Here is a 27,446-nt window from a genome sequence, read left to right as displayed (position 1 = left end):
CTCCTCCTCCCTTATACTTAGAATCTCAACTTCATCTCGGGCAGCTGCTGAATCGTTAAACAGAATGCCACCGTCCCTGTATTTCCAAAACTACGACTCTTCCCTGCGGACTGCCCATCTCCAGGGCATGCTTGCCAAAGAATTAAACCCAGAATATTCATTCAGCCTCTTGTTATTCCAAAAGGCGGGTGGGGGTGGGGGGAGGAAACTTCCTCGCCCTTGCCCTTGTTCTTCTGTGTCGTTCCCATCCCATCGTAAGATGCTCCGTGGAAGGGAGCCGAGCGGTGGGCAGTGGCCGAGTCCCCGATAAGGAGCGCCTCACATTTCCGTGGCATTCTCATTTGCTAGTGCGCTGCTGCGGCCGCACGCCTGATTGATATATGACTGCAATGGCACTTTTCCATTTGACATTCTCTCTCTCTCTCCCTCTCCCTCTCCCTCTCTCTCTCCCTGTGTCGCTTAAACAACAGTCCTAACTTTTGTGTGTTGCAAATATAAAAGGCAAGCCATGTGACAGAGGGACAGAAGAACAAAAGCATTTGGAAGTAACAGGACCTCTTTCTAGCTCTCAGAAAAGTCTGAGAAGAAAGGAGCCCTACGTTTCCCCCAAGGTAAGCAGGAAAAACAAACGCTGACGGCTTGCCTAGGAAATTGCTTCTTTCCAAACAGACCATTTCATCCTCCTCTCAGACAAAGAGACAACCTTTAAATACCACTTAAATTTGCATTACTTGAATTTGCATTAATCGGTAGCATGCTAGCATTGTGAGTTTGTTTTTTTTTTTTTTTTTTTTTTAAATGAACGGGTCTTTGAAGTCTGTGACAGAGCCGGGGAGCCTCTCGGAGAGGCTGCTGGAAAATCCCTTTGGGTTTGACCGAAAGAGATTTTATTTTCGAACTCTCTGCGTAGTTCGATGGAACTTTGTAATGGTTCTTATATCTGACCCGGTGAAAGGAGGCTGGGAAGGAGCATTGGGCGACATGGATTCCTGGAGCCCCAGTATCTTCCCCACCGCCCTCATCCCTGTTACAATGGGGGCACTATGAAGGCGGGCAACCCTCCGAGTTTAAAAGCGCACTGTTTACTTTTATTACTACTTCTGTATGCTGCTGATCTCCTGCCAGGGCTCCGCCGGAGTGCTTAGAATGACTTCAAACAATAGGCAACATTTATTTCTAGCTTTCTCTGTCACGCTTTGCAGGAATCCTGTTCCTTTGCACTCTCCTCCCAATGTGCAAGGACTTCGCTTTCCGTAGACGCAGTCAGTAGCGCCGGGGAGAGAGAAGGACGGGTTTACTATAGGATTTTGATTGGGCAAAAAGTCCAAGGAAATGCATGCTGTTTGCCTTGGCCTTATCGCAAAGGGTTATTTTTAGTAGTCAGCTTGTCCCTGCGGCTCGACCGATGCTACACTGTCCGAGCGGTGACCGAGGAAGGATGCTCCCACCAGCGCAGGGACCGGGACCTGTAGGAATGACTCCTACAGACACCTGAGGAATATTCGGAGGGTTCTTTCGAGCTCCTGAATACAAGTTCTCTCTTTAAATGAACAATTGGGCTGTAGGAGGCCTGGGCATAACTCTTTCTTGAGGGACGGGAAGTTTGTGTACAGAATGTTAATGACTCAGAACGCGTTGTAACTGAGGCTCATTGTAATTCACGAGCCCAGATAAACCTGCAAGAAGAGTAGACTCCCTTCTCCAGTGAGATTCAGGTGCAGCAAAGGAAGCTCTCTGGCGAGATGGGAGTCCCACTCCCTTGCCCTTTGTAACTGTCAGTAATAACAGATATGGATGCTGTGAAACCGTCTCTTCGTTTCTAATATTCGTGTATTTTAATTTACAAGGAGCTGGCTACGGCAAACTGCTCCGACATGTAACGTTAAGTACCTGGTATATTTGAAAATGTGGAGACGCCTGCAATACAGTGTCGGCTGTGGGTGTCAGCCACATACAGCGGGGACTGCAGAATGCTTCTCGAGTGTGTCCTTAGACCAAATGCAAATATCTGCCCATTTCCTTCTCGCCAGTCTGGCTTCTGAAAGTGAACTTTAGGGTCCTATTCAGTTTATGGGGAACTTGCCTGATCTTCTCTAATAACTAGCCTCCCGGGCATTGCTGAGTGGAAATGCAGCTTCTGAATGAGTTCATTTACAACTTTGGGCTATTCGCCGTTTGAGAAAGCCTGAAACGATACTATGGGTTCTATTGCTATGCAATTTTATGGTGATTTTTTTAAACTACTGCGGTTAACAGAGCCATCAGCTGAGTCGAAACAATAGTCTTCTACTGTTATTCAGACCATTGTATGAGAATGTCTGAACACAAAATGCAAAGTTTTGCATCATTTACTTTAAAGTACGTTTGGTTCAGGTAAAGGGACAACTGACCGAGGCCTTCTTGAGCGGCTCTGTAACCAAGCAGCTGACACCCACAGATGGAAACATGCCTGTGGAGTTTTCAATCTTAATCCGGGTTCCAGTGACACTGTCAAGGGGAAAATAAATCATTTTTCAATACATTTAACAATTTCCAACTCATTCGTTTTTCCTGGGCCCTTGAAAAATGTGAGTTTCTCGGAATCATAGCCACCAATGGTGGCTGGCAATTTCTACCAGACCTTAAGGACTCAGGATTCAAGTGCTATTATTCTTACTGGTGAATTATTCATTCCATCATTCCTTTAAGAAATTCCGCTAGTCCTGATGGATGCAAAGGTGAATGAGGCATTGTCCCATGCCTTCATTCTCAGCCTGTATGCCCTCTGCAGTTAGATTTGGGGACTGCGATGGACTTTGCCAACGGGGAAACGGGTCAATGACTTTCTTGTAACAAAGAGCTATTTCAAATATCTGCTGATACCCAGGCTTACGTGAAATGATTGTCGCTTATCAATGGGTTTTCTTTCCATTTGTGACGAAGGGGTTCCCCTGAGGCCTCTATCACCGGATCTCGGGTACACATCACTCAAAGCTGACAAGGCCCGGACCTTTCCCGCCTGGGTAGAGGAAGCCTGGAAAAAGGGCAGTTAATCCTTTCTCCGCTCCCTTGAGCACACTTTGGAGAGGATCACGTGTTGTCTCTATCAGGGATGGCTGTGAGTCACCTACTCAGCAGCTGACATCAGGGCCACTGGATGAATCACTGAATTAAAAACATGCCCGGAGGAAGATGCTATCACTGTCTCCCACCGCTCACTAGTCCCGCCCCCAGGATCCGAACCAGTGACCTCTGGGGTCTGGCCTAAATTCAAGGGGGCCCCTGGGAAGAAGTTGCCGGAAGTCATTCCCCAAGCCTAGGTCCCAGGCAGAGCCACACGCAGTGTTCCTTTGAAATAAGGCAGTCTTGTGTTTTCTGGCTTCGGTAGGTTACTTGGGGGAGGAAAAAAAAAAAAAACACCCTGAAGACAGCATCACCAGAGTCCTTGATTTCTCGGTCCTTATCAGCAGATAAGCCCCCGTGGTTGGATTAAAATGCCTCTGACTCCCTGGGGTGCCTGACTCACCCTAGCCAGCCTCAGCTTCTTGGCCAGCGGCCTCTAAGGCCAGGCTCACCTCTTCCCATGACACTCCGCTCCTGCTACTTTGTCCAGGCCACCTCTCCCCGTCCCCCCAGCCCCCACCCCCCCCACCCCCGGGCTGGGCCAAGCAGGGGCAGAAGGGATGGGGAGGCAGGTGGAATGACCGAAGTGCTAAAGCAATGGAAGAGAGCTGGGCCATGTGAGGGTGGGTAAGCTCCAGGGCCCAGATCGCTGTGGCCTGCCCTGGGCTGTGATCAGCTGTCATTTCCTCTTTGTGTATGACACTGTGGAACATATTAAAATTTCTCGGGGCTGGTATGTGTGGAATTCCTCTGATGCCCCACCTCACCAACTTACCCGGACAATAAAAGCAAGGTTGTAAGCCTTTGAACAGCTGGCGGGCTATATATTTCCCCGCTTTCTTTCGCATAATCTAATTCAGAAAAGAATCCAGCTAGACTGGCAGTGCCACGTCTGGGCACTTGTTGCCTGCAAGTCCTTCCTCCGCCACCTCCTTCCCGCCCGCCCTGGAATCTTCCTGGGTGGCATGTGGCTTTTATTTTCTTTTGCTCTCCACCACTCGCACCCCGCCCCCTTTTCCCTGCGCCGGAGCTTCTGCCATTGTGAGCTTTGCTCTTTTGCCCTGCCTGAGTTTCCAGACAGCCTGGGTCCGGCTCCATCGGGGGTGGGGGGGAGGGATGGGGGGGAGAGGATCTGCTAGGATCGGGGGGGCTTCTGGAGCCCTTGAGCCTGAACCCACTCGCAGAGAGGAGCAGGGCTCGGCCTGCCCCTCAGGCGGTTGAGAGCGGGGCTGGAGTGACCCCGGGCTGGCGGGGACAGGCATACCATCACAGTGACCCGGCACATCTCCTCCGGCGCAGGGCTGGGGGGTGGACAGCTATGGGAACGCCTGGATGCACTTCGGCCTACATTAAGAGAAATGTGATTATTGTCTGTTCCTGGGACAAGTGGCTTAAAACAAAGCTCCCTGGATCCTCAGGCCCCACTCCGCCCCCTTTCTCCGTCCTTCCCACAGCCGTCCCTTCCCAAGGAAAAAGAAGGACAGACAGGGTTTTTCATTTGGCTAGCACGAGCTTGACTGTCTTTTGGAAACCCAATTGGGCGAAAGGGAGAGGGAAAAAATGGATCCTAGCCGGAGCTGAACTAAAAATGCATGGGGCCGAGGAGATGGGGAGGACTTTTTCTCCCTCCCTCCCTTCCTTCCTTCCTTCCTTCTTTCCTTCCTTCCTTTTTTTTTCTCTCTCTCTCCTACCAGCAGAACAACCGTTTGGTTTATGAGTTGCCAATGGAAGGCACTGGGCTTCTCAATTAGGCATCCCCATTTAAGAGCCTCATGCAAACCCTTCAAAGATGGGTTTAAAAGCATCCTTGAAAGATGCTGCTAATGTCTTTGGGACCAAAAGGTATCCAAGAGCAATCGACGATGCAGCTTCCTATTCCTTTTCTTTTCCTGGGGGTTTTCGTAGTCTTTTCTGAATTAGCTCAAGTTCATTAAAAGACCCAAAAGGAGAAATTTAACACAGCTGAATGAAAATGAGTCTTTTCCTGTTCGCTTGACAAGGGGTGGGGGGTGGGGGGGGGAGGAAAGAAAGAGAAGAAAGAACCCTCCTCTGCCACTTCTTGGGTTTTAATATGAATTATTCCATACAAGTCCCTAGGCTAGAGGATCTATTTAAAGACGCCTGGCAGCATGAAGGGAGAGGGTAAAAATACAACCGCTCTTTTGTCCATCAAAGGTTTTCTTTGGGAGGACATTAAGAGCATTTCTATTTTCCTGTCTGCCCCTGCCAGTGGCAACGTTCCAGCTGGTAGTACCCACTCCTCACCAGTCAGATCAGCAACCATGAACTTCTGTGTTTGATTCGGGCAGAAGACAAAGGGTGGGGAATCCTTCCGAAACCCCCAAGCGTGTGCAGCGCGGCGGGAGAGGCTGGTATAGAAATGAGTGCTGGCTCGGCTGTTCAGGTTGCATGCTGCAAATTCACACACACACACACACACACACAAACACCCCACGTTTGAGTTTCTGAGGACGATTGTGCCGATGGCTGAGAGTTACACCCCCTAGACCCATTTTCAGTCGTCAGAATGTAACACCCTGGATGGGGTTCACAGTCTGGAACAACTGCTTTCTTGTTAGAAAGAGTGCTGACTCAGAAAATTCAAAGAATGGGTAACTTCAGTCGACAATATATCCCCAGTGCTTAGAATCAGGAATTCATCCAATTGGGGTCCGTTTCGCCCTCATGTCAAAATCTGCACATGAACGCTGACTGGTAGCTTTAAACTGGTTTCTAGAAGGTTTGCAGTGGATGTGTTTCTCTTTTTGTTTTTCTGCAAAAGCTAAGAATTTTTCAGACAATTTTCTCTCTTCCAAGGCCTGGCTCAAGCCCAGTTTTTCCTTTCAAACTGTGATCCAACCAATTGCAGTATCCTTTAAAAATGAAAGGGCAACAGGTTAATACATTCACAAAAGTTGATGAACTGTCAGAATGTCACAATAGCCCTAAACAGGGCGTCCCCTTCCGTCCTGCCATCAATAGGGAATAAAAGCAGGGAGGGAGCCGGTCACGGGAGAAGCAACAAAAGAGAAGGAGGAAGGATTATTTTTGATGTTCAAAATCTGCCACCCCACATTTTCAAATGGCACCATTTCAGAAAAGGAAGCTTCCTTCAGTTTCACCTACTCCCCCCTCCCCCCCCCCCCCCCAGGAAGAGGGGTTTGAACTCTGAGGTTGCCTTCTTTACTTGGCATTAGAAAAGGAGGTCAACTCTTCGAGTGAAAAAATATCCCCATCCTCAGCTCTCAGTGAAATGTAGGCACATATGTGCCTAAAATGGACGTGAAAAATCAAAGTCCGATTTTTTAAAGCACAAGGCAATATTTTAGGACTTGATACATTTCTGTGATTTTTTTTTCTTTCCTTCAAACTATGGGAAATTACTCCTTTTCGGAATTTAGATTTTTCTTTTGAGGTTGGAAATCCAAAGGCAGCAGAACGGAATTGTTCAAGGCGGACTGACAATCAAATGCCATGGCTAGCCGTAAGTGTGCAGAGTTTACGCAAAGCAAAAATACAAAGGGAAAACCCACAGCCCAATGAGTTCAGAATTCTTAGCAATATGGGAGGAAAATGTACCCCGGCGTGTTTGTATTTTCACCTTGCCCCTTTGACGGAAGTCTGCATGGATTACAAGAGGATTGAATTCGGTATTCAAATCCCACCGTTGGGCAGAAAAGGCCATTTGAATGGAGACTGGGAAGAGAGAGTTTGTCCCATTGTTTATGCCCCATTTCTAACTAAGGGCTCTACAGCTGTTAGGTGAGATCACTACCCATCATTCCAAATCGTTGTTGCGGGTGAGGAGATTCAAACGCAGCTTTGGAAACACTTTGCTGGATACTTTGAAGAAAAGCCAACATACTCATTTGGCTCCAGGGCAAAAGGAAGCCTGTACCCTGAGCTAACATTGGTCACCTCTCTTCTCCTAAGGCCACACCAAAGCCAGCAGTCCAGCGGCCGAGCAAGTATCGAATTGCACCGGCACTAGGGTCCCCAGAACACCTGGTCACCTTTTCTTTCCCGTAGGGAGAGCAGACCTTCATGCTCTGGCAGGACTGAGTCCCCTGGGTTGGGTATCTCAAAACTCTCACCCCTCATGGGAAACCCCCTTCAGGGGAAGAAAGAGTGGGTAAAATGTAGGGAATCTTCCCTCTCTGAAATTGGGCTATTTGCAATCGTTGAAAGAGCAGTGGCAGATTTTGAACATAAAAAAAAAAAAGAAAAGAAAATCCTTCTTCTTTCTCTTCTGTTGCTTCTCTTATGGCTTCCGCTCTGCTCTCCCTGTTTTCACGCCCTGTTGATGGAAGGATGGAAAGGGGCTCCATGTTTAGGGCGGTCGTTGATTCGTGGCACCGTGGAAAGGCCACCCCTAAGCATTTTCTGACAGCTCGTCACCGTATCAGCCACAGCTTTCAGTGGAGTGGTAGATTTACAGAAATAATCCAAACCCCCCGAGGAAAAGACTTCAACCAGATCGTGCTTTTTGACACACACGGGTAATCAGACGTCATCACTTCCAATTTATGCAAGGTTTTGTACTCTAAAAGTCGGTTAGTTATATCAACCATTAAGAACTCAGAATGGGTCTTTTCATAGAAACTATAGAAGCCCACAGAAGCCCAGCACTGGATCCAAGAGCCATCACCAACAGGCAACTCTTTTAGATCCGAGTCCCCACCCGGGGCTTCAGGAATGTACCTCCACTAGCATAAAGGTTCTATGGATGCTTTACCAAGCAGAGTGCCTTGCTCTTGACCGCTAGGACCTTATTAATTTGCATCCACCAAGAAGACGACCCTTCTAACTAATCTTCCTCTTCTATCCCGAACCAGAGTATCTCAGATGGCCCCACCAGGGGATGCCGATCTGGGGCTCAACCTCGGTTTAGGAATAAGGTCATTCGTAGGAAAAGTGCAGGAGGGTTGAACTCAGTTTATATCACCATCATCAAAAGAAAGAAATCCACCATTTCTTCCATGATTGGCTGCCATCAGTGTTTCTCCTCTCCCCATTTGGTGGAGACTGGAAAGAAACACTGCAAATTTTAAGACAAGTCTAAGAGACATGGGGACTGGTTACATATCCTCGCCAACCACTTCTTACTATGAACAGCATATCACTAATTTATAACTATAGTTGGTACATTCAGGGACTGAGTCAATTGGTTATTTAGGGCTATTTTTATTTCAGGCCACCAATATGGTCTCATCAAAAGGGCAAATTCTTATGGCTTGACCTTTGGTTTTGCTTCAGGCCCCACGTTACAACTTGTTTGGACTTTTCTGCAATCATTAACTTCTGGAGTAAGAAAGGAACCCTTTCTTACTGTAGTATTGCTTCGGGGAAAATGAAGCCCCGAAGCACTTGCTGTACTCTGAGAAGGTAGGATAGAGTTGGAGGATGTTGGAAATGGATAAAACCCCACCAACATCTAGAGCAGTCCGTTCATTTAGTACATGAGAAAACTGTGTCCCAGAGAAGGCAAGGGACTTGCTCGGGATCACACAGCCAGTGAGGGGAAGGGTTTCTGGTTTCAGGGGCGCCTGGGTGGCCCAGTCAGTTGAGCGTCTGACTTTGGCTCAGGTCATGATCTTGCAGTTCGCGAGTTCGAGCCCTATGTCGGGCACGCTTCTGTCAGCACAGAGCCTGCTTGGGATCCTCTGTCCCCTTCTCTCTCTGCCCCTCCCCCACTCATGCTGTTTCTCTCTCTCTCTCTCTCTCTCTCTTTCACACACAAAAATGATCTTTTAAAAAAAATTCTAAAAATGCTCTTCTGGTTTCAGAATGCAGTGGAATAATTATCTAATATTTCTAACAAATGAGTGCAGAACACTGGGGCATGGGACACTGAACCCAGGCTGGCAGTGGGTTTGGGGAAGAAGAATTGAAAGCTGTAGGTAAGCGGGAGGTTGACTAACGAGAGGCTCCTCTGGAGGTCCCGAAAATCAGGATTTTTAAGTTTCAGTCAAGTCTCAAGGTCAAGTCCTCCCACACCAGTCCCTCCCCAGACAGTAAAACTATTTAATCCAAGGACACACACACACACTTGACACTTGACTCATCCTCAGAAATCACTTCTATTCCCAGTCCTTCTTTTTTGCACCCTTCGTTCCTCCGGGATCGTGATTTACTGCCTTTTTCCCAGGCTGTGGTCCTCCCCCCGCGCCTTGCTTGTCCCACCACTCCTCTCTCCATCACTGCCACTGCTGCCTTTGGCCATGCGTGGCTAGGAATGCAGGTTGTGAGAACACAGAGTCCCATCCCAGACCGGAAGACTCAGGTCGACTTGCAAAGAAGTTGCCGTCTCTCTCCCAAGGTGCACCGTGGAGGCAGGCGTGGCCTCACACCCCACGCGCCCCCCCCCCCCCCCCCCATCGGAGAATAGACACGGGGAGATGACAAGGGCGCGAGCCACACCCTCCCCAGTGACCTTGTGGTTGCCCAGCCTCAGTACCGCTGCCCCCGGGTCAGCCCGGGCTTGACTGCTTGGCTGCTTACTGATGTGCCGCCAGATGGGAATAATATCAAAAACCATTCGTTGAGCGCATGGCATGCTTTATAAAATCCAACATGCTGTTTACAGTTTATAAATTAAGTGCCTTGGGAAGAGGCATCTGACTTATTCTCCAAGGCATCTAGTTGACTAGATCCAATTGGAATTCTTGGAGTTCCTGAAAAGGAGTTACTTAGCACTTCACACTCTCTGATTAGACCTAGAATTCTTTCTCTTTCGAAAAGCCTAGGTGTGATGCGTTCTCTCAAGGCAAGCTTTCTTCCACACTTCAGTCTTCTCTTTTTCTTTCTGGCCGTTCCTTTGAGAGAGGCTGTGTGTTCTGCCATGTTTACCCTTACTCGTGCCTGAGAGGTTTGTTTAAATTTTTTTAAATGTTTTTATTTAGTTTTGAGAGACAGGGAGAGAACATGAGTGGGGGGTGGGGGGGGGTGGGCAGAGAGAGAGGGAGACACAGAACCCGAAGCAGGTTCTGGGCTCTGAGCTGTCAGCACAGAGCCCTAAATGGGGCTCGAACTCACGAACCGCGAGATCATGACCGGAGCCAAAGTCGGATGCTCCACCGACTGAGCCACCCTGGCGCCAGGGTTGTTTTAAATGATAGGAAATATCAAATCATTCTGTCTGTTACACTGACGCCATTCCGAAGTCATGATGTTCTATCTGTTTAACTTAATCTTCTTAGAAATGATGCAATGCGTGTTAGATATGAATTAGATGTTAAGAGAGTTGATCCTTGTGTCCAAAAAATTACCCAGGAAACAACAGGCCAAGCCTCTTTGCTCGTAGATGCAGTGAGCTGGAAGAAGGCACCAGAATAGGCCCTATTTTTCCGCCCCCCCCCCCCGACCCTTAACTGTTATCTGCTAGAGCAAAAGGAGACACATCGTAGGTGCTTAACGAATGTGTGTTAAATACATATTTGTACAAAGAAGCCACAGGAGGGGCGCCTGGATGGCTCAGCCGGTTAAGCATCCGACTTTGGCTCAGGTCACGGTCTCACGGTTCATGGGTTTGAGCCCTGCGTGGGGCTCTGTGCTGACAGCTCAGAGCCTGGAACCTGCTGCGGATTCTGTGTCTCCCTCTCTGCCTGCCCCTCTCCCACTCGTGCTCTGTCTCTTTCTCTCTCTCAAAAATAAGTAAAAAATATTTTAAAAAATTAAAAAAAAGAAAAGAAAAGAAAGGAGCCACAGGAGGCATTACTTGCATCTATTAATACTGAAAACAGCCTCCGGGTGGGAATATGGATACCCAAGCACTGCCCTCTCTCGCCTGGCAAGCAGGGCAAGAATAAGGCCATTCTTGGCACAGGCCGCTCGTCTTAGCCTGTTGCCGGAATAACTTGTGTGAAACCAGCAGTCCGGCCTCTGCCAGGCAGAAGGTCAGCCCAAGAGTGAGCTGATCTGTGGACACAACACCATCTCTCACCCAGGAGGCTGGGCCCGCTGTAAGCTCTGCTATATTATTTCCCCGAGGATGACAGGTGGGGAAATCTGGGCACCAGTTGTTCTTTTCCACTGGTATCGTTTGGAGGGTAGCTCCAAAGTCGGGCACGCGGGCCTACGTGCCTCTCCTGCCGGCAGAGGCTCTACATCGGAGGGATGAGAATGTGGGCTCTGTACGTCGGCCAAGTCCGTGTCTCAGAGACCGTACCCAGCGCACGGGGTGGCCCTGGAGCTCCTGAGTTCAGCAAGAGAGTCGCTTTCTCATTCAATCCATCGCTGGCCAGGCCGAGGTTCTCAGTCTCGATGGGCAGCATTTGATTTTTGATGCTATGTGGCTTAAAAAAAGAAAGAAAGAAAGAAAGGAAGGAAGGAAGAAAGAAAGAAAGAAAGAAAAGAAAGAAAGAAAGCAAATTGGAATTAATTTAACTTTGGGAAAAGTGACAGGAGCTCCTTCAAGACAGACATCAATTGCCGCTAAGCCGCCGTAAATCAGGGCTCTCGAGTGATGTGAATTTCCCTCATTTTCGTGTTCCTCTTCGTGAATGCTTCCCCTGACCCTGTGTGCTTCTCCCCTATGCACCCGCCACTAACACGGCGTTCGGACAACTTGATTTAACATCGCTCTTTGTTTGAGCCTCGTGAGGTTTACTTCTTCCACACGATGGTGGCGGTTCATTCGATTTGAGCACTTCAGGCAAAAATTCCAATGTTAAGTTGCAAGAATCTGACCTTTATATTTTGAGAGCTCTGTGAGTTCTGTGGCATATGTACATCGCTGCTTGGATTCTTGTTTCGGAGTTTAACATGAAAACTGAACAAAAAGTACCATGCTTTGTGAGTGTGTGGAAATGAAAAATGTATTTCTTATCAGCAGTAAAGTAACATTTTCCCTGTCATGCTTTTATACTTTATCTTTATTACCACTTCTGGGTTCAGCTTATCTTCAACGAGAAAATCAGATAATAAAGTTACATTTTGTGTGACATTAACTATCTCTTTGCCGTTATATGCTTCCCAGCATTCGTTGGCAAAATACTTTTGCAAAAAGTATCTTTACCTTTTAGGAAAAAAAAAAAAAAATTCAACTGTGCTTGCAATTCAGGATGTTGCTAGTAGGTGGCAGTAGTGCTTAAGAACCAAATGATCCACCAGAAACAATGTTTGACTAAGAAACAAGACTAGCCCCTACGCGGCTCAGTCGGTTGAGCAGCTGAGCGTCCCACTCTTGATTTCGGCTCAGGTCGTGATCCCGGGGTCCTGGGATCGAGCCCTGTATCAGGTTCCATGCTGAGCCTGCTTGAGATTCTCTCTCTCTCTCTCTCTCTCTCTCTCTCTCCTTCTGCCCCCTCCCCCACTGGTGGTCTCTCTCTCTCTCTCTCTCTCTCTCAAATTAAAAAAAAAAAAATTAAAAAAGAGACTAACACGTCTTCCAATATTTATAAGAGATAAAAATATGATACTACGAAAATACTCAAACTGGCACAAATCGTAAGCATCCATTAACTTAATTGCTATTTTTAAGCCAAGTTTTGAAAAGACAAAGTGTAATTTTTTTGAATGAAATTTTGGATGGGCAATACATTTACAAGTTTGGAAATGCACAAAGAAAATAGATGTCTGTATACAGTGAAAAGTCTTCCTCCCATGCCTATCCTCCCGCTGTCGCAAATAGCTCATCGTAGAACTTCTTGACTACCCTGCCAGAGCGACTCTGTGCCAATATAAATGAACACAAATATATGTTCTTATCACACACAAATTAGTAGAGTCACTGCATCCTTCTTTATACAGTTGCATAGTATTCCATTGTGTGAATGCTGTATAATATATTTAGCCAGTCCCTTGGTGATGGGTATTTTGTGCAGTGTCCAACTTTATGCCATGACAACCAATGTTGGAGTGAATAGCCATATGCTTGTGTGATCTCACACGGAGGGTAATTCTCAGAAATGGACTAGCTGGGTCTCAACATTCACATATATAGGGTCTTGTTATTGGATGTTGTTTGCTTGTTTTTTTTTTTTTTTTTGTTTGTTTGTTTCTTTGTTTTGTTTGCCATCAAGCTATGGGTTTTTCTTTCATTTTGCTTTGTTCATTTAACCATCCCTGCCGGCCATCGGCTCTGAAGAGAAGTGACTGGAAATGGGGAGGGAGGGCCAGGACCGGAATGTCTGCCTTTCCCTTCACCCCTTCACCGCCGATTCCTGGGGGGAAATACCTGTAGGGCTGGAGCGGTAAAAGGAGAAATCCATAAATTCCTTTTCTGAGACTAATTAAGGCTTCAAAGAGACAGATAACCACTTGGGATAACATAGTCATACTGAAACTCAGGAAATGGTCAGTAATGCTGCAGCTTCTGAACGTTGAACCCTAGAAAGCTCTGGCTCTTTGAGGTGAAATCTTGGTGAGTTTCAGTGTGATGTGCGGCCGAAAAGAAAACAAAACAAAAAAAAATGCTCTTTGTCATTCTTTGCCAGTTTGGAGCTTTAGGGTCAGGTTTGACCAATTTTTTAAAAATAAAAAAATTGTGGGGGGGGGGCGCCTGGGTGGCTCAGTTGGTTGAGCGACCGACTTTAGATCAGGTCATGATCTCACGCTTCATGAGTTCGAGCCCTGCGTCGGGCTCTGTGCTGATGGCTCGGAGCCTGGAGCCTGCTTCAGATTCTGTGCCTCCCTCTTTCTCTGCCCCTCCCTCACTTGCACTCTGTTTCTCTCTGTCTCTCAAAAATAAATAAACCTTAAAAAAATTTTTTTAAATAAATAAATAAATAAAAATAAATTTTTTAAAGCTTATTTATTTATTTTGAGAGAGGCAGAGACAGCGCTAGTGGGGAGGGGCAGAGAGAGAGGGAGACAGAGAATCCTGAGGAAGCTCTGTGCTGCCAGCGCAGGGCTTGAACTCACGAAACCGCCAGATCATGACCTGAGCCAAAACCAAGAGTGGGACGCTTAACCGACTGAGTCACCCAGGCACCCCAGGTTGATCAGTTTTCATGAGATGTTGCCATTAGCAAGCTCATAAAAGAAAGTGGTGCAAAGTCGTGTGAAGATATGGTCTTACCTTTAGGACTGTCTTCTACATTTGGAGATGGTGGTGACTGAATCCGTGCGTAACAGGCGGGGCCGTTTTAGAACAAGAGGGGACGGTAGGCGCCATCTTTTCCAACTCTCCTACTCTACAGATGGGGAAACTGAGGCCAGACCAGTTGAAATGCCCTGTGCAAGGTCTCCCAGCTAATCAATGGCAGTGCTCCAGCCCAGGCGGGTCTCCTCATTACTGGTCCCTGCCCGTCCTGCCATTTATAGGATTTCCCAGAAACACTCGCGATGAGATTATGCCATCACCAGGGATGCTGTTCTCTGAAACGGCCCTTTGTCACATACACTTTTCAGCCTGGGATCCCCCACCCCCCCACTCACAAGAGAGCTAACTGAGGCTAAGTGGGTCTGGGACCATTCTATTGGAGCAAAACGAATTGACTTACAGGGACTTGAAGTTCTTATCTGGATCTTATCATTACTTTGCCCTGTTTATTTGGACTGGCCATAAGTAGGAAGTTAAAAAAAATGTTGTACCATGAACAAAATAATCAAACTCTTATCTGAAATACCTTTTGAAAGTTTGTCTGAAGCTTTTATTATCATGTTCCTTTTGTTTGGGATGTAACGACAGGTCCCCCTAGTTTTCCTAAAAGTTTGCAAATATTTTTGATGCTCTGTCATCTGGTGGGATAAAAAGCACCCATGTTGGCCATGTGGAGGGGGGCTAGTGAGGTGAAATGGGGAGATCTCAGGACCTCAGTCCCTTGCCCAAGAAGTACATAGTTAAAAGAACAAAGCAAGTTTTGGGGCGCCTGGGTGGCTCAGTCGATTAAGCCTCCGGCTCGGGCTCAGGTCATGATCTTGCGGTTTGTGAGCTCGAGCCCCACGTCAGACTCTGTGCTGACAGCTCGGAGCCTGGAGCCTGCTTCACATTCTGTGTCTCCCTCTCTCTCTGCCCCTCCCCTGCTCGTGCTCTGTCTCTCTCTGTTTCTCAATAATAAATAAACCTTAAAGAAATATATATATTAAAAAAAAAAAAGCACAAAGCAAATTCCAGGACAACTGGTATACCCTGATCCCATCGTAATGGTAAGTGTTTGCTCTGATGACCACTTACTTTGTCACATTATACCAGGTGCTCAGGCTACAGAGGCTCTGTGGAAACGTGTGACTCTTTGGCAAATAACGCGGGTGTCGCTTTAACCACACTGGGGGCCGGCGCGCATAATGTGTATTTCAGATGCGTATTTCAGATGCACTTTGTCATTGATGCTGGGTGGCACGGGGCTTCAAACGAAAACAGGATGGGCCCAGAGCACAGAAGGGGAAAACTAGGTGGGTGGACTAGGAAATGAAAACTGAGCTGCTTTCCCCTGGGACGCCGCCTGTGTTCATTCGGGCTGGCCTGCCTCCTTTCTAGTCCTGTGCGCTTGACGTGGCCACCAGAGCTCACTGAGAAGCTGGATAGACCCTCCCGCCCCCACCAGCCAGGGATGGGGATGGGACCACCCGTATTCAGTTACGCTGGGGCCAGAACCACATGTTTCATCTTGACCGTGAGTTCAAACTATCCTTGCTCCTTAGAAACGTGGGGCTCCGGCAACTGAAATCAACATGTGCTTTCCTGAAACCATTGCGTCCACCTCCCAATGGCTATAAATACGTTGCACAAGCTATGGGGCGGGAGCTGGTAGGATGAAGGGCAGCCCGTGCTAATGGCACTCTGGAAACCGATACTCTTTCCTCAAAATGACATGGAAAAATTCTACTCAATACCTCCTGGGCTCCATTCGTTTTTCTGGGTAAATGTTTCTGGGGAAAACCATTTCTGTTTTCATTCCAGCTGTGCGGCAGATATCGTGAGGGTGGATTGCAAGTGGAAACAGTGAGACCCGACTCCGACACACAAAGGACAATGACAACCAGAAAGCTCCGGCCAGATCGTGCCCTTTGCTGGGAAGGAACTGGATCTTAGGGGGCGAAGGCATTGCCAATCTTTAGTCCTCTGCCTCCCTCTGCTGTTCCTTCTGAGAAGTTTTCCTTACAACAATGAGAAATCATGCACTCGCTGCATCTTTTTCTATGCTCTCCCTGCTGGCGCTGATGGGAGATACAGACAGCAAAACGGACAGCTCGTTCATGATCGACTCGGACCCTCTGCGCTGCATGAGGCACCACTATGTTGATTCTATCAGTCACCCGTTGTACAAGTGTAGCTCAAAGGTAAGACGAAGGGCTCGGTGAAGGTGGTGCGACTTCCCAGAGTCGGGAGAGGAGCCGTGTTCCTTTGTCAGGGGCTGCAGAACCATGATCGTAGTCCAAACCTGAGCTAGATGGCTGACCCACGGGGCTTGCGGGAGAATCGTGCTTTTCCTGCTTTTCGGGTTTCCCAGCATGCTTTGGACCTTTGTCAGTAAAGCCGCCTAATTGACCATGTGCACACCCAGGCAGCTTCTCTCCTTTCAGGCTGCTCAAAGTTCGTAGGAAAGGCCCGAAGGTTCTCCCAAGGAAATTGTTGCTAAGCACGGGGGAGAGAGGTGTGTTTCGTCCCTGGCTGTGAAATTCACGAGCAGTAATGTTCTTTATCGACAAAGAAAAGTAGAGTAGAGGCGCCTGGGTGGCTCAGTCGGTTAAGCATCTGACTCTTGATCTCGGCTCAGGTCATGTTCTCACAGTTCGTGGGTTCGAGCCCCACATCGGGCTCTGCGCTGACAGCGCGGAGCCTGCTTGGGATGCTCCCTCTCACTCTCTTTCTGCCCCTCTCCCGTTCTCTCTCTCTCTCTCTCTCAAAATAAATAAACTTAAAAAAAGTGGAATCTACAGGTTATCAAAACTCCTTCTACTTTCACTGGCAATAAAGAGGAAACAGAGGCAAGAAATGTGGTTGAGCAGCAAATCGTACTTCTCAGGGGGACTCTTCAAAGCCATGCCTGATGACATAGCTGCTCACCGGCCTCGTGGCCCAAACCTTTCTCCACCTGCCACGTTTACGTTAAGATGATTTCAAAAGATAAGTGGCAATTTGATCATTTATCATTCTTACGTGGATTATCCAAATCATTCTTGTCTGGAGTAGGTTGTATGCTCATTTGTGGAGGCAACCTGTGCGGGTAATGTCTCAGTGTTGGGACGAGGCGTGAGAAGGAGTACCATGCTTCAAAGGCCACCGACAGTGGCCGGCCACCTGGACCACCCAGAAGGGAGGCACATAGTAGCGAAGAACAGACTCAGACTGAAAAATGTCACGACCGTCACTGCCCCCAGTCACATGAATGAAATGTGCCCACATTTGGTAAATAGGAATCCTTTTAGCCCAACCTCAGAGATTTTCACTGCAGTCCTGAGACCAAAACCGCTTAAGCATTCTCATATGGCAAGTATTTTTTAAATTACCAGTATAATTAAGAAATTTGGGTAATATCAACCACGAGAATTAAGACCATATAAGTTAATGTCCCTACCCTCCATTTAAGAACATTATGACTTCTGTCTGCCTTTAAAATTTCCATCACTTCTCTGATTTCACCTCGATGATAATGGCTTGTTTTAGTTTGGGGGAATCAGAATTTGAGTTAAATCATTTTACCCATTATATTAATAAGATCTAGGACTGTGGGAAAATAGAGAGACTTTCCACTTAAAAACTTTCTGGCTCTCATTTGTAGTTATAGAACTAAAAAAAAAAAAAGGAGTAAACAGATAAACTTACATTTTTGCAAGATTGCAATCCCTTCTTAGGGGGAAAAAAAACTAAAGCAAATTGAGGGAAAGAAGTCGGGACATGTTTTTACAACTGTGATTGCTCAAAGATTGTGGGCCTCAGCAATTATTAGCTTCTCCTTCACTAGTATTTGAAAGAAGAGATGCCGTGAACTTGAGCCCCACACACTCACGGTGCTGCAGCATGATTCCCAGACACAAACTTTGGCCCACCTTTGTTCACGTCTGTTTCTTCCAGAATGCCACGATAAATAGCACAAACTTGTGATAGTAGCAGAAATGTTTGTAGTTCTGTGGGAACTATCTGTTTCCAAACATCCCAAACTATGTCAGATATAACAATAGTTTTATGTAAATGGTGCTCGTAATTATAAACCTTTCTTTCTCGGCCTTAAAATATGCCCGGCAGAATCTGAACCACCCAGACCTTTTCTGGATTAGATTTGCTCTATGTGTCCAGGAACAAAAACTGGTTTTCATTTTTATTTTATTTTATTTTATTTTATTTTATTTTATTTTTTTGGTTTTCACTTTTAAATATTCTATAATTCTTGACTCTCACAGACTCAGGCTGGTCTTCTTTCTAATGGGTCTCGTTAACGAAACTGTTCGTCTTGACAGACTCGGGATAAAACCTTTAGCCTGTGTCTAGAAAACAGGCACCAAGGGTTTTTACAGTGGAGGAGACCAGGCTAGATCTTTCCTGTCTGTGAAAAGCATCCCTCCACATGCTGTTCAAAGACTGTTATTTACTAGACACATGTCTACTGTTGGCCTGTTGCTTGTTAATACTTCCTGACTTACATTTATCCCACTGTCTGGCCTTGGGAAGACAGGTGAACGGGAGAGTGCGAGCCAGGCTTAGGGGAGGGAGAGCATCTCATAATATATGATCTAATCATTGCCAGCAAACCCATGTTCGAAGGCATTACCGATCCCATTTTACCGGTAGGGAAAACTGAAAACCTAAAAAAGTACTCAGGGGCACCTGGGTGGCTCAGTTGGTTACGCGTCCGGCTTCGACTCAGGTCATGATCTCACGGTCTCGGAGCCTGGAGCCTGCTTCCGATTCTGTGTCTCCCTCACTCTCTGCCCCTCCCCTGCTCTCTCTCCTTCTCTCAAAAATCAAATTTAAAAAAAAATTAAAAAGCGTGAAAACGTATTCAGCATAGATTCCTCATTTAGTCCAAGAGTGAGAGTGTCCGTTTCAGATCATTTCTTTCGACCGCTGGGATCTTCATGTTGGAAAATTGCAAGTAGAATGGAGAAGCCACTTTTTTTTTTTAATTTTTTTAACGCTTATTTATTTTTGAGACAGAGAGAGACGGAGCATGAACAGGGGAGGGTCCGAGAGAGAGGGAGACACAGAATCTGAAACAGGCTCCAGGCTCTGGGCTGTCAGCACAGAGCCCGACGCGGGGCTCGAACTCACGGACCGCGAGATCATGACCTGAGCTGAAGTCGGATGCTTAATCGACTGAGCCACCCAGGCGCCCCTGGAGAAGCCACTATTTCGAAGTCCAGGCTCAGCTTCGGATCCACGGGAGATAGTGATTTCTACTCAGCAATGTTTCTAGAAAATAGGAAGAATAGTGGGAGTCTTCCATGAGCCTATCTGATCCCCCTTGCCCTGAGTTCCAGAGGCCTGGAGCCCATCGCCTAGCAGTTCAGGAAAGGGCCGTGATGGAGTCCAGCAGAGAAGACTGGCCACCGTGGTCCACCAGGGAGGTCAGTGTGGCCACAGATTAAGATGTGCCTGCTAGCTTTTGGGGGTGACACTTCCTAGGACTGGGTACAAAGGATCCTGGGAGTGGCAGGTTCACTGACAGTCTTCCCTGAAATTCTGAGTGCGTAAAGGCTCTAGAGCTAACAGGCAGAAGGTCAGTGGTTAGTGGAATCTTGAAGGGAGCTGAGGCATCTCAGATTTTGAAGTGAGAGGGAGCCGGTTTCCTATTCCAGCTCCACAGTGCGCCCAATGGGTGACTTTGGGAGAAGTGAAGTAATTCTTGGGTGCCTCGACTTGTTCCCACGTAAACTGGAGCCAATGCCGCCTATCTGAAGGTGGGGTATGGATGGGCATGGGTGATGATGTTTGCCAAGCACGCGGCACGGAGTCGGGCATATCATAGACGTTAAGAAACGATGTTATGATCTTGATGATGAAGTTATGAACTGGACAGGTGTTCAGACTCACTTTTCTACTTCAGTCACTACTAAGACCTCCATAACGGTTGGGATCTCGGATAGCCTTAAAGGATTAGGAAAACGAACCTCACTGGGGTTCTGGTTTAGCACGGAAACCTGGCGGGGGTGGGGGGAGCGTGCCGAAAAGCAACGTAAGCGAAAGCCATCACGCTGGCTGCTAAGAGTGGGGATAAAAGCAGAAGAGAGGCAGATCCCGCTGTCTGACCTCCCTTCCCAGGTGAGTGGAGGAGGGCGGGGCCGGTTCTGGATGCGAGCCAGGGAGGGGTTTTCAGGAACCGAGGCTGGAAGGCAAGCTGGTAGGGGAGGCCTGTGAAGTCAGAGCTGGGAGATGGTGGCCCCGCAGGGACCTGGGACCAGGGCAGATGGCTGTCTGAACTCAAGGGCCACAGGCCCAGCAGCCGAGGAGAAGGACAGTTCAGGGGATAAAGCCTGGGAAAATTCCCAGAGGTAAAGGGGCCTGGCAGGCCAAGGGTTACGCCTTGGGATTTGGAGGGAGCTGTTACGATCCCTCTCCCAGTGCCGCCCAGGAAGCTCATACCGTGGTAGAAGACATAGGGAGAGTCCGGAATATTGAACTTATAACAAAATCACAGAATCAACTCTTGGAGAGATAGGACTTCTTTTTTTTTCTTATTTTGTATTTTTAATGTCTATTATTATTTGTGTGTGTGTGTGTGTGTGTGTGTGTGAGAGAGAGAGAGAGAGAGAGAGAGAGAGAGAATGAGCGGGGGAGGGGCAGAGAGAGAGGGAGACACAGAATCTGAAGCGGGTTCCAGGATCCGAGCTGTCAGAACAGAGCCCGTCGCAGGGCTCGAACTCACAGACGGTGAGATCATGACCTGAGCCGAAGTCGGACACTTAACCGACTGAGCCACCCAGATGCCCCAGGACTTGTTTTGGGTTTTTTTTTTTTTTTTTTTTTTTTTAAGGAATGATTTTATCCTGAATGCCCACTATGTACAGGCACCGTGGCCGGTACTGGAGGCATAAAAATCAGGGGGAAAAGAAGACAGCATTTTTTACTGTCGTAATGCTTTTAAGTAAATGGCATATAGAGGGAAGGGCAATGCTCTGTGTGCAAAGGTTTCGCAACTGTTTCAGCTGTGACCAGAGTGAAGGGGACCAGATCCCATCATTCCTCTGGTTGCAATTTTGCTGACACCTTCAGCCGGGCACGGACCCTTTGGGGGTTGACCTGGGTGCCTGGAGATGAGCTGAATAGTCATTTATTGAGGGTGCCGGGGAGGGCAGAAATGGGTCTCCAGGAGGTGCCAGGGAATAAGGGGTATGTCGTGTTCACTGCTGAGAAAAAAGGCAAAAAAAGAAAAAGAAAAAAGAAAAAAAAATAGTTTCTCACTTAACTGAGGCAAAATAGCCAAAATCCGGTTTTAGCATTAGGATGTTTTGTGTGCAAAGTCTTTTTTTTTTTTTAAAGTTTATTTAGTTATTGAGAGAGAGAGCAGGATAGGGGCAGAGAGAGAGGAGAGAGAGAATCCCAAGCAGGAGCTGCACTGTCGGTACAAAACCCGATGCAGGGCTCGAACTCACGAAGTGTGAGACCTGATCAGGACCTGAGCCAAGATCGAGAGTCGGACGCTTAACCGAGTGAGCCACCCAGGCGCCCCATCTGTGGGCAAAGTATTTATTCTGCGTCTTTATTCTGAAACTGATGAAGACACCTCGTCAGTCATGGCCTGAGCCAGGAATTCACAGGGGTTCCACATGACAGACGAGGAAAGTGGCTTTGGCAACGGTGAGAATCTTTCAACAAGGAGCGAGGAAAACCATCTGTGGGGCAATCCTTGGTCGCAAGTCTCTGGGTGCAATCCTTGGTCGTGACCCAGGAATCACAACAGGCTGTAACCCTCACGATGTAGCCTGAACTTGCCCATGACCACCTGGAGCAACTCGCTGAGGGTGACAGGGGCTTGACAGGCTGACTGTCATGGTTAGGACGGAGGGCTCAGCAATGAAGCTGTCTCTGTTCAGCATTCTGACCCTCCGTTATACAGCTATGTGATTTCAGGCCAGTGACTTATCCTCTGCCTTTTCAGTGCTTCATTTGTAAAATGGGGAAGGCTTAGCTTTTGAGATGGCTGTTAAGAATGAGATTGCACATAACGGGCTTGGCACAGAGCCTGGAGCCTGCTAAATGTTCAATACGTGTTATATATCGTCATTATTACTGTTCTGTTATTATTACCCGAGGGCCTTGCATTCCCCTTAGCCCCAGCCCACGGAAATCAGATGACAACAGGAAGGAGCCCACAGCTCTGTTGGTATTAGAAGGAGCTGGCCACATCCAGCGGGAGCCAAGTGACTGTAAGGTTGGGGGGCTCCCAAGGGACCGCTGGAGAAGTCGCCTAGCTTCCCAGAATCAGGCCACTTGTCTGGGGAACATAAGACAGCAAACATTAAACTGGACCCAAAGCAGATAATGTGTGTCTGTCACCCTCCTGAGCTGTGAGACGTCAACAGAAGGTCAATGAGCACCAACCAACTGTTGAAGCTTCTCCTTTAATGGTGGAGCCCCGTGCAGGCTCGCTGGCAAAACGAGGTCGTTTCCTGATTTCGCAAAGGAGTCGTGTGGATGCCCTTTGTTAGGAGCAGTTAAGTGCACAGTGAAGAGTCTTCCCGTGTTAGTAAGACACGGCCAAGTCCCCCAGGCATGAGGGGGGTGCGTCTGACCCGCAAACTGGATTTTGGCGGGTGAACTGATGTTTGAAGGTGGTGAAGGTTTGTTGAACCGAAGGGTGAGTGGGTTAAGGAGTTAGACACCGTGTGGTGTGGTACCATCCGAGGAATTTCTGGGAGTCCCCGGAAGTCCCCCAATCGCTGGACGATGGAACCGGGGGAGGGTCTCGGTAGCGGAGGAGATATTATTTAGGAGGGCACTTTCACCATTCAGCTCTGCGTAAGCTCGGAGGTGGTGATGCTATCTCCCAAGAAGTTCATAAGAAAAAGGGCAGACTCCTATGCTTTTGATCGGGTTAGGGCTCCCAGAATCAGGTCAAAGTAGATGAGAGAAGGGTGGGAGCTGGCTCATGCTTCAGGGAAACATTTTGCTATGATTTAGACCGGGGGGGTTGGTTTTGGACAGACCCGGGTTTGATTCCAGCTCTGCCTTTCACCAGATATATGAGTTTGGGCAAGTTACTTAAACTCTCTAAAGCCTCGGTTTCCTCATCTATAATAATACTACAGATAATAATAGTACCCCAGCAGGGGAATGTTATGAGGAGTAAATGAGATTGTAAGTGTTGTAAGCACTCAGTAAATGTTAGCTGCCATTATTATTATTGGCTAAATGACTGCTATCTAGTGGCCCATCTAGTGTGGAACCTGTCAGACTCTCCCACTTTGCTACTCAAAGCGTGGACGTTCAGCAGTACCGACATCAGCCAGAATCCGGCGAGAAATGCAGGCTCTCCGGCCTCGGCCGGAACTACTCAGTCACAATCTGCGTTTTAGCAAGATCCCCAGCTGATTGACATGCCCATTATAGTTTGAGAAGCTCTGGCCTGGAAGAGGTGAGAAGATCCTCGTGAGAGCCATAAAACAGGCGAGGCACGGCCGAGAGCAAGCCTGGAAAAGCAGACATTTATCCCTTCCATCCCGTAACGACACTCGTTTCTCGATCTTCCCTTCCAAGCTCCCGGCTGTACCCCTCCAACGCACATTCACAAAACAAAGCTAGCCTTTTATAGCATTTCCAGCGTTGTGATGGGATCTATATACTGGAAATCTCCCAGAGGGGAGATTTGCACGTGTGTGTCGAGACCATCCAGGGCCCCGATAACTCTTTCATAGTGTCTTCTTCGAGGAGAGGGCATCTGAACGTGGCAATGGAGGATAGTCGGGATTTCATTAAGCAGAGCTAGGAGGAAAGGGCATTCCTGAGAGACGAAAGACACAAGCGAAGGCAAGAGGCAGGGAAATTCAGGGTGGTTCCCTGAACTCCTAACTGATTAGGCTTGATCAGAACAGGGAGTGGGTGATGACAATGAGAACAGTTTTAAGTAAGACTGGAAAGATGTGACATCAGGGTCACAGAGGATCTTAATACCCTTTCAGGATCTGGGGTTTTATTCTGAAGGCTGGAGGCAGCCACCGAATGCGTTTATGGCACATGTCTGTGCGTTCTCCTTGCGCAAAAATCCAGCTGCGGAGAGAGGGGGATCCATTGGAGGTGGTCTTGGGGTCTTTTCAGCGCTGGAGTTCTTGTCCTTCCGAAAGAGCCGAAGGTGGAGCTTGAGACCCTTGAACACGTTTAGTGAAATCACGGTCAGGTTAGTGCTTCTACCAATGGCCCAACGTTGCTGACCTGGTCGTTTTATGGACCGTGTTAATTGCATGGTCATCCAAGGTCTACATTCAGTTCACCTGCATTTGCATCATTCGGGTATGATGCACCGCCATGTCCGTGCCCCTTTGAATTAAATCTGTGGACACGGATTCACTACATTCATCTGGACTGAAATTGGACCTCTGAAGACTTCTGTCTGGGGAGGTGATCTCTGAATATTGCTCAATCTGCCTAGGAGATGACCCGCATTAGAGATGAGCACATTTAGAAGACCTTGGAATCCCTCTCATTAGAGGGATGGGGTGGGCACCAGAGACTGGCCCGTGTGCTGCTGATTTACGGCATAATCTCTCAAAACCTATTTCAGGTCCTGTTTTGCCTATCAACGGGCAGGCAGGATGTCACCAACGCTTTCATAAAACCGAGACGGTTTATAGCTGCCATTTCCTCTCTGCCCCTGCGATCTTTCAGAGAAAATAAATCAATAGGTCCTACCCCCCCCACTTCACCAAGCCCAGCTGGTCGCTTCCTAGCAACTCGTATCCTCTTGCAGGATTCATCCGAGCATCTTCTTCGATAATGGGGCTGATCGTGTATAGTTACCAGAAGTCATCTTGGATTCCTTTGAGAAAGATGAGCAGGCCCTGTCTTTCTTTTAATTCTTTTCTCTTTAATGCTTATTTATTTTTGAGAGAGAAAGAGCGAGCGTGCATGAGTGTGGGAGGGGCAGAGAGAGAGGGACAGAGACAATCCTAAGCAGGCTCCCCACTGTCAGCTCAGAGCCCGATGTGGGGTTCGAACTCACAAACCATGAGCTCGTGACCTGGGCCAAGATCAAGAGTCAGATGCTTAACAGACTGACGCCCCCCCCGGTGCCCCTTCTTTTTTAATTCTTAGTGAATCAAGCTCCCCACCCTACCCTACCCATGTCTGCCACTGCCAGGATCCCGGGATTTATGTACGGGAGACATAAATGAGCTCACTCCATCCCCGTGAGCTGGATGCTTGTGTCCATCGTTCTGAGCATAACCTTGGTAGTTTGCATCGGACTCTTAAAGGAGACTCTTTACTAAAGCCAGGTTAAGAGCCACTAGAGAGAACACACAGCCTCTGTTACTTCAGCCCAACCTTTATTGTCACCCTAACCTACCTTCGGAAATGGAAATGGTCAGAATGGTAATTTGCCATAAATGACTCTAAGATTGGGTTGTGCAACTCTCAGGCTCCTTCGGCGTATATAAGCCCAGAAATGTGATTCCGGGGCCCCAAACGTACACTGTTTCTGTTTCATTCTCTTGTTTCAAAACATATTTTTTTAAATGTTTACTTATTTTTGAGAGAGAGAGAGAGACAGAGTGTGAGTGGGGGAGGAACAGAGAGAGAGAGGGAGACCCAGAATCTGAATCTGAAACAGGCTTCAGGCTCTGAGCTGTCAACGCAGAGCCCTATGCAAGGCTCAAACCCATCGACTGTGAGATCGTGACCTGAACCAAAGTTGGACGCTTAACCGACTGAGCAACCCAGGCGCCCCACGTTTTTATTTGCCCGTCATGGGCCTCATGCAGTGGTTCCAAACCCTCCGTACACTTGGGAATCACCGGAGGAGCTTTGAAAACCATGACAGCTTGGGCTCTGTCCCCAAGGATTTTAATTTAATTGGTTCGAGATGGGACCTGGGTGCTGACATTTTAAAAACAAGTTTGCCAGGTGGTTCTTTGTTTCTCTCTAATTTTTTTTTTTATTTGAAAGAGAGAAAGAGAGCGCAAACAGAGGAGCGGGGACAGAGGGGGAAGAGAGGATCTGAAGCGGGCTGTGTGCTGACCGAAGAGAGCCCGACGCGGGGCTCGAACTCACGAACCGTGAGATCATGACCCGAGCCGGAGTCGGACGCTCAACCGACTGAGCCACGAAGGCGCCCCTCGCCCAGTGATTCTAATGTGCAAGCGGGGCTGGGAGCCGCTGGTGTCATCCAGCGGGAATTGGCCAAGGGTGTTAGGATGCTGCGGGACCCGGCTGAGGTTTTGGCACCCCCCACAGGGTAACCATTTTCCTTCTCTCCCCAGATGGTGCTTCTGGCCAGGTGCGAGGGGCACTGCAGCCAGGCGTCACGCTCGGAGCCCCTGGTGTCCTTCAGCACTGTCCTCAAGCAGCCCTTCCGCTCCTCCTGTCACTGCTGCCGGCCCCAGACCTCCAAGCTAAAAGCACTGCGGCTGCGCTGCTCTGGGGGCATGAGGCTCACAGCCACCTACCGGTACATCCTCTCCTGTCACTGCGAGGAGTGTGGCTCCTGAGACCGGCCGCTCAGCGGCTTCTGGACGGGACATCCTCCTCCCTCGCCGAGGCAGATCATCCAGCCAGGGAGAAGGACTGGCAAGAAAAGAGTTAAGGAGGAAAAAAACCCCAAAAGATGCAGCAATTCCCACGGGATTCTGCATATTCTAGTAATAAAGACTCTTCATGCTTGTTGACAGAGAGACAGAGAGAGAGAGAGAGAGAGAGAGGAGAGAGAGAGAGAGAGAGAGATGCTCTGGGAACTTGGTTTCCATCCCCATCTCCTTTCCCTGGTACAATTTCTTTCGGTTCCTTTTCAGATTCAGGCATCCCTCCCCCCCCCCCCCCCCCGCCTTGGTACTGAATGCCGTTTGGGTCTCCAACAATTCAGCGGCAGTCGGGAACGTGGGCCCCCGTGCAAGCGTGGGTCAGGCCTCACTGTTGGGTGCGCGTTGGGGGAGCATTCGCCTCAGAAAGCAGGAAAGCGCAACCCTTTCCGCGATCCCGCCTGGCTCTCTTTTGCTCCGGTCTTTATTTTGCCATTTGGTCTCAGGTCGCCACCCCTGCTCAAGGTTACCCATTTCAAATTGCAGGCACCGAGCATGTGGATGTGCGTAGCCAGGCGCACTCGCAGCCGGCTAACCAACATTAAAATAGCTAAGAAACGGATGCTGGAGCTCCCGAGAGCGGTAATTATTGTTCCGAAATGACTCCTGGGAAGTAAAGGTGGCATAAGGAATTCGTCACCCGAAGGCTCTTGCAGATAAATTACGGTAGCATTTTGAAAGGGAGCAGACTCTTACAGACCTGCACAAATACGGATCCTGCACTGACTTTGAAA

At 48.2% G+C, this 27,446-nt stretch overlaps 1 protein-coding gene across 3 annotated transcripts in view; it reads left to right on the top strand.

Annotated features, from left to right (window-relative positions):
- Positions 1 to 26,949, top strand: part of NDP (norrin cystine knot growth factor NDP) — a 47,329-nt gene extending 20,380 nt beyond the window's left edge. For 2 of the 3 annotated variants that reach the window (XM_049644599.1, XM_049644601.1), the window contains exons 2-3: positions 15,947 to 16,326; positions 26,398 to 26,949. In XM_049644599.1, the coding sequence (XP_049500556.1) occupies positions 16,153 to 16,326; positions 26,398 to 26,625 (402 nt within the window). In that variant the 5' untranslated portion in view covers positions 15,947 to 16,152 and the 3' untranslated portion in view covers positions 26,626 to 26,949. Of the gene's footprint in view, positions 1 to 166; positions 612 to 15,946; positions 16,327 to 26,397 lie in introns of those variants that run through there. The other variant, XM_049644600.1, reaches the window with a different exon arrangement.
- Positions 26,950 to 27,446: the final 497 nt, after the last annotated feature.

This window comes from Panthera uncia, chromosome X (genome assembly GCF_023721935.1).
Source record: "Panthera uncia isolate 11264 chromosome X, Puncia_PCG_1.0, whole genome shotgun sequence".
Taxonomy (NCBI): Eukaryota; Metazoa; Chordata; class Mammalia; order Carnivora; family Felidae; genus Panthera; species Panthera uncia.
Note: the sequence above shows the minus strand (reverse complement) of the source record. Positions and strands in the feature narration are given on the sequence as shown.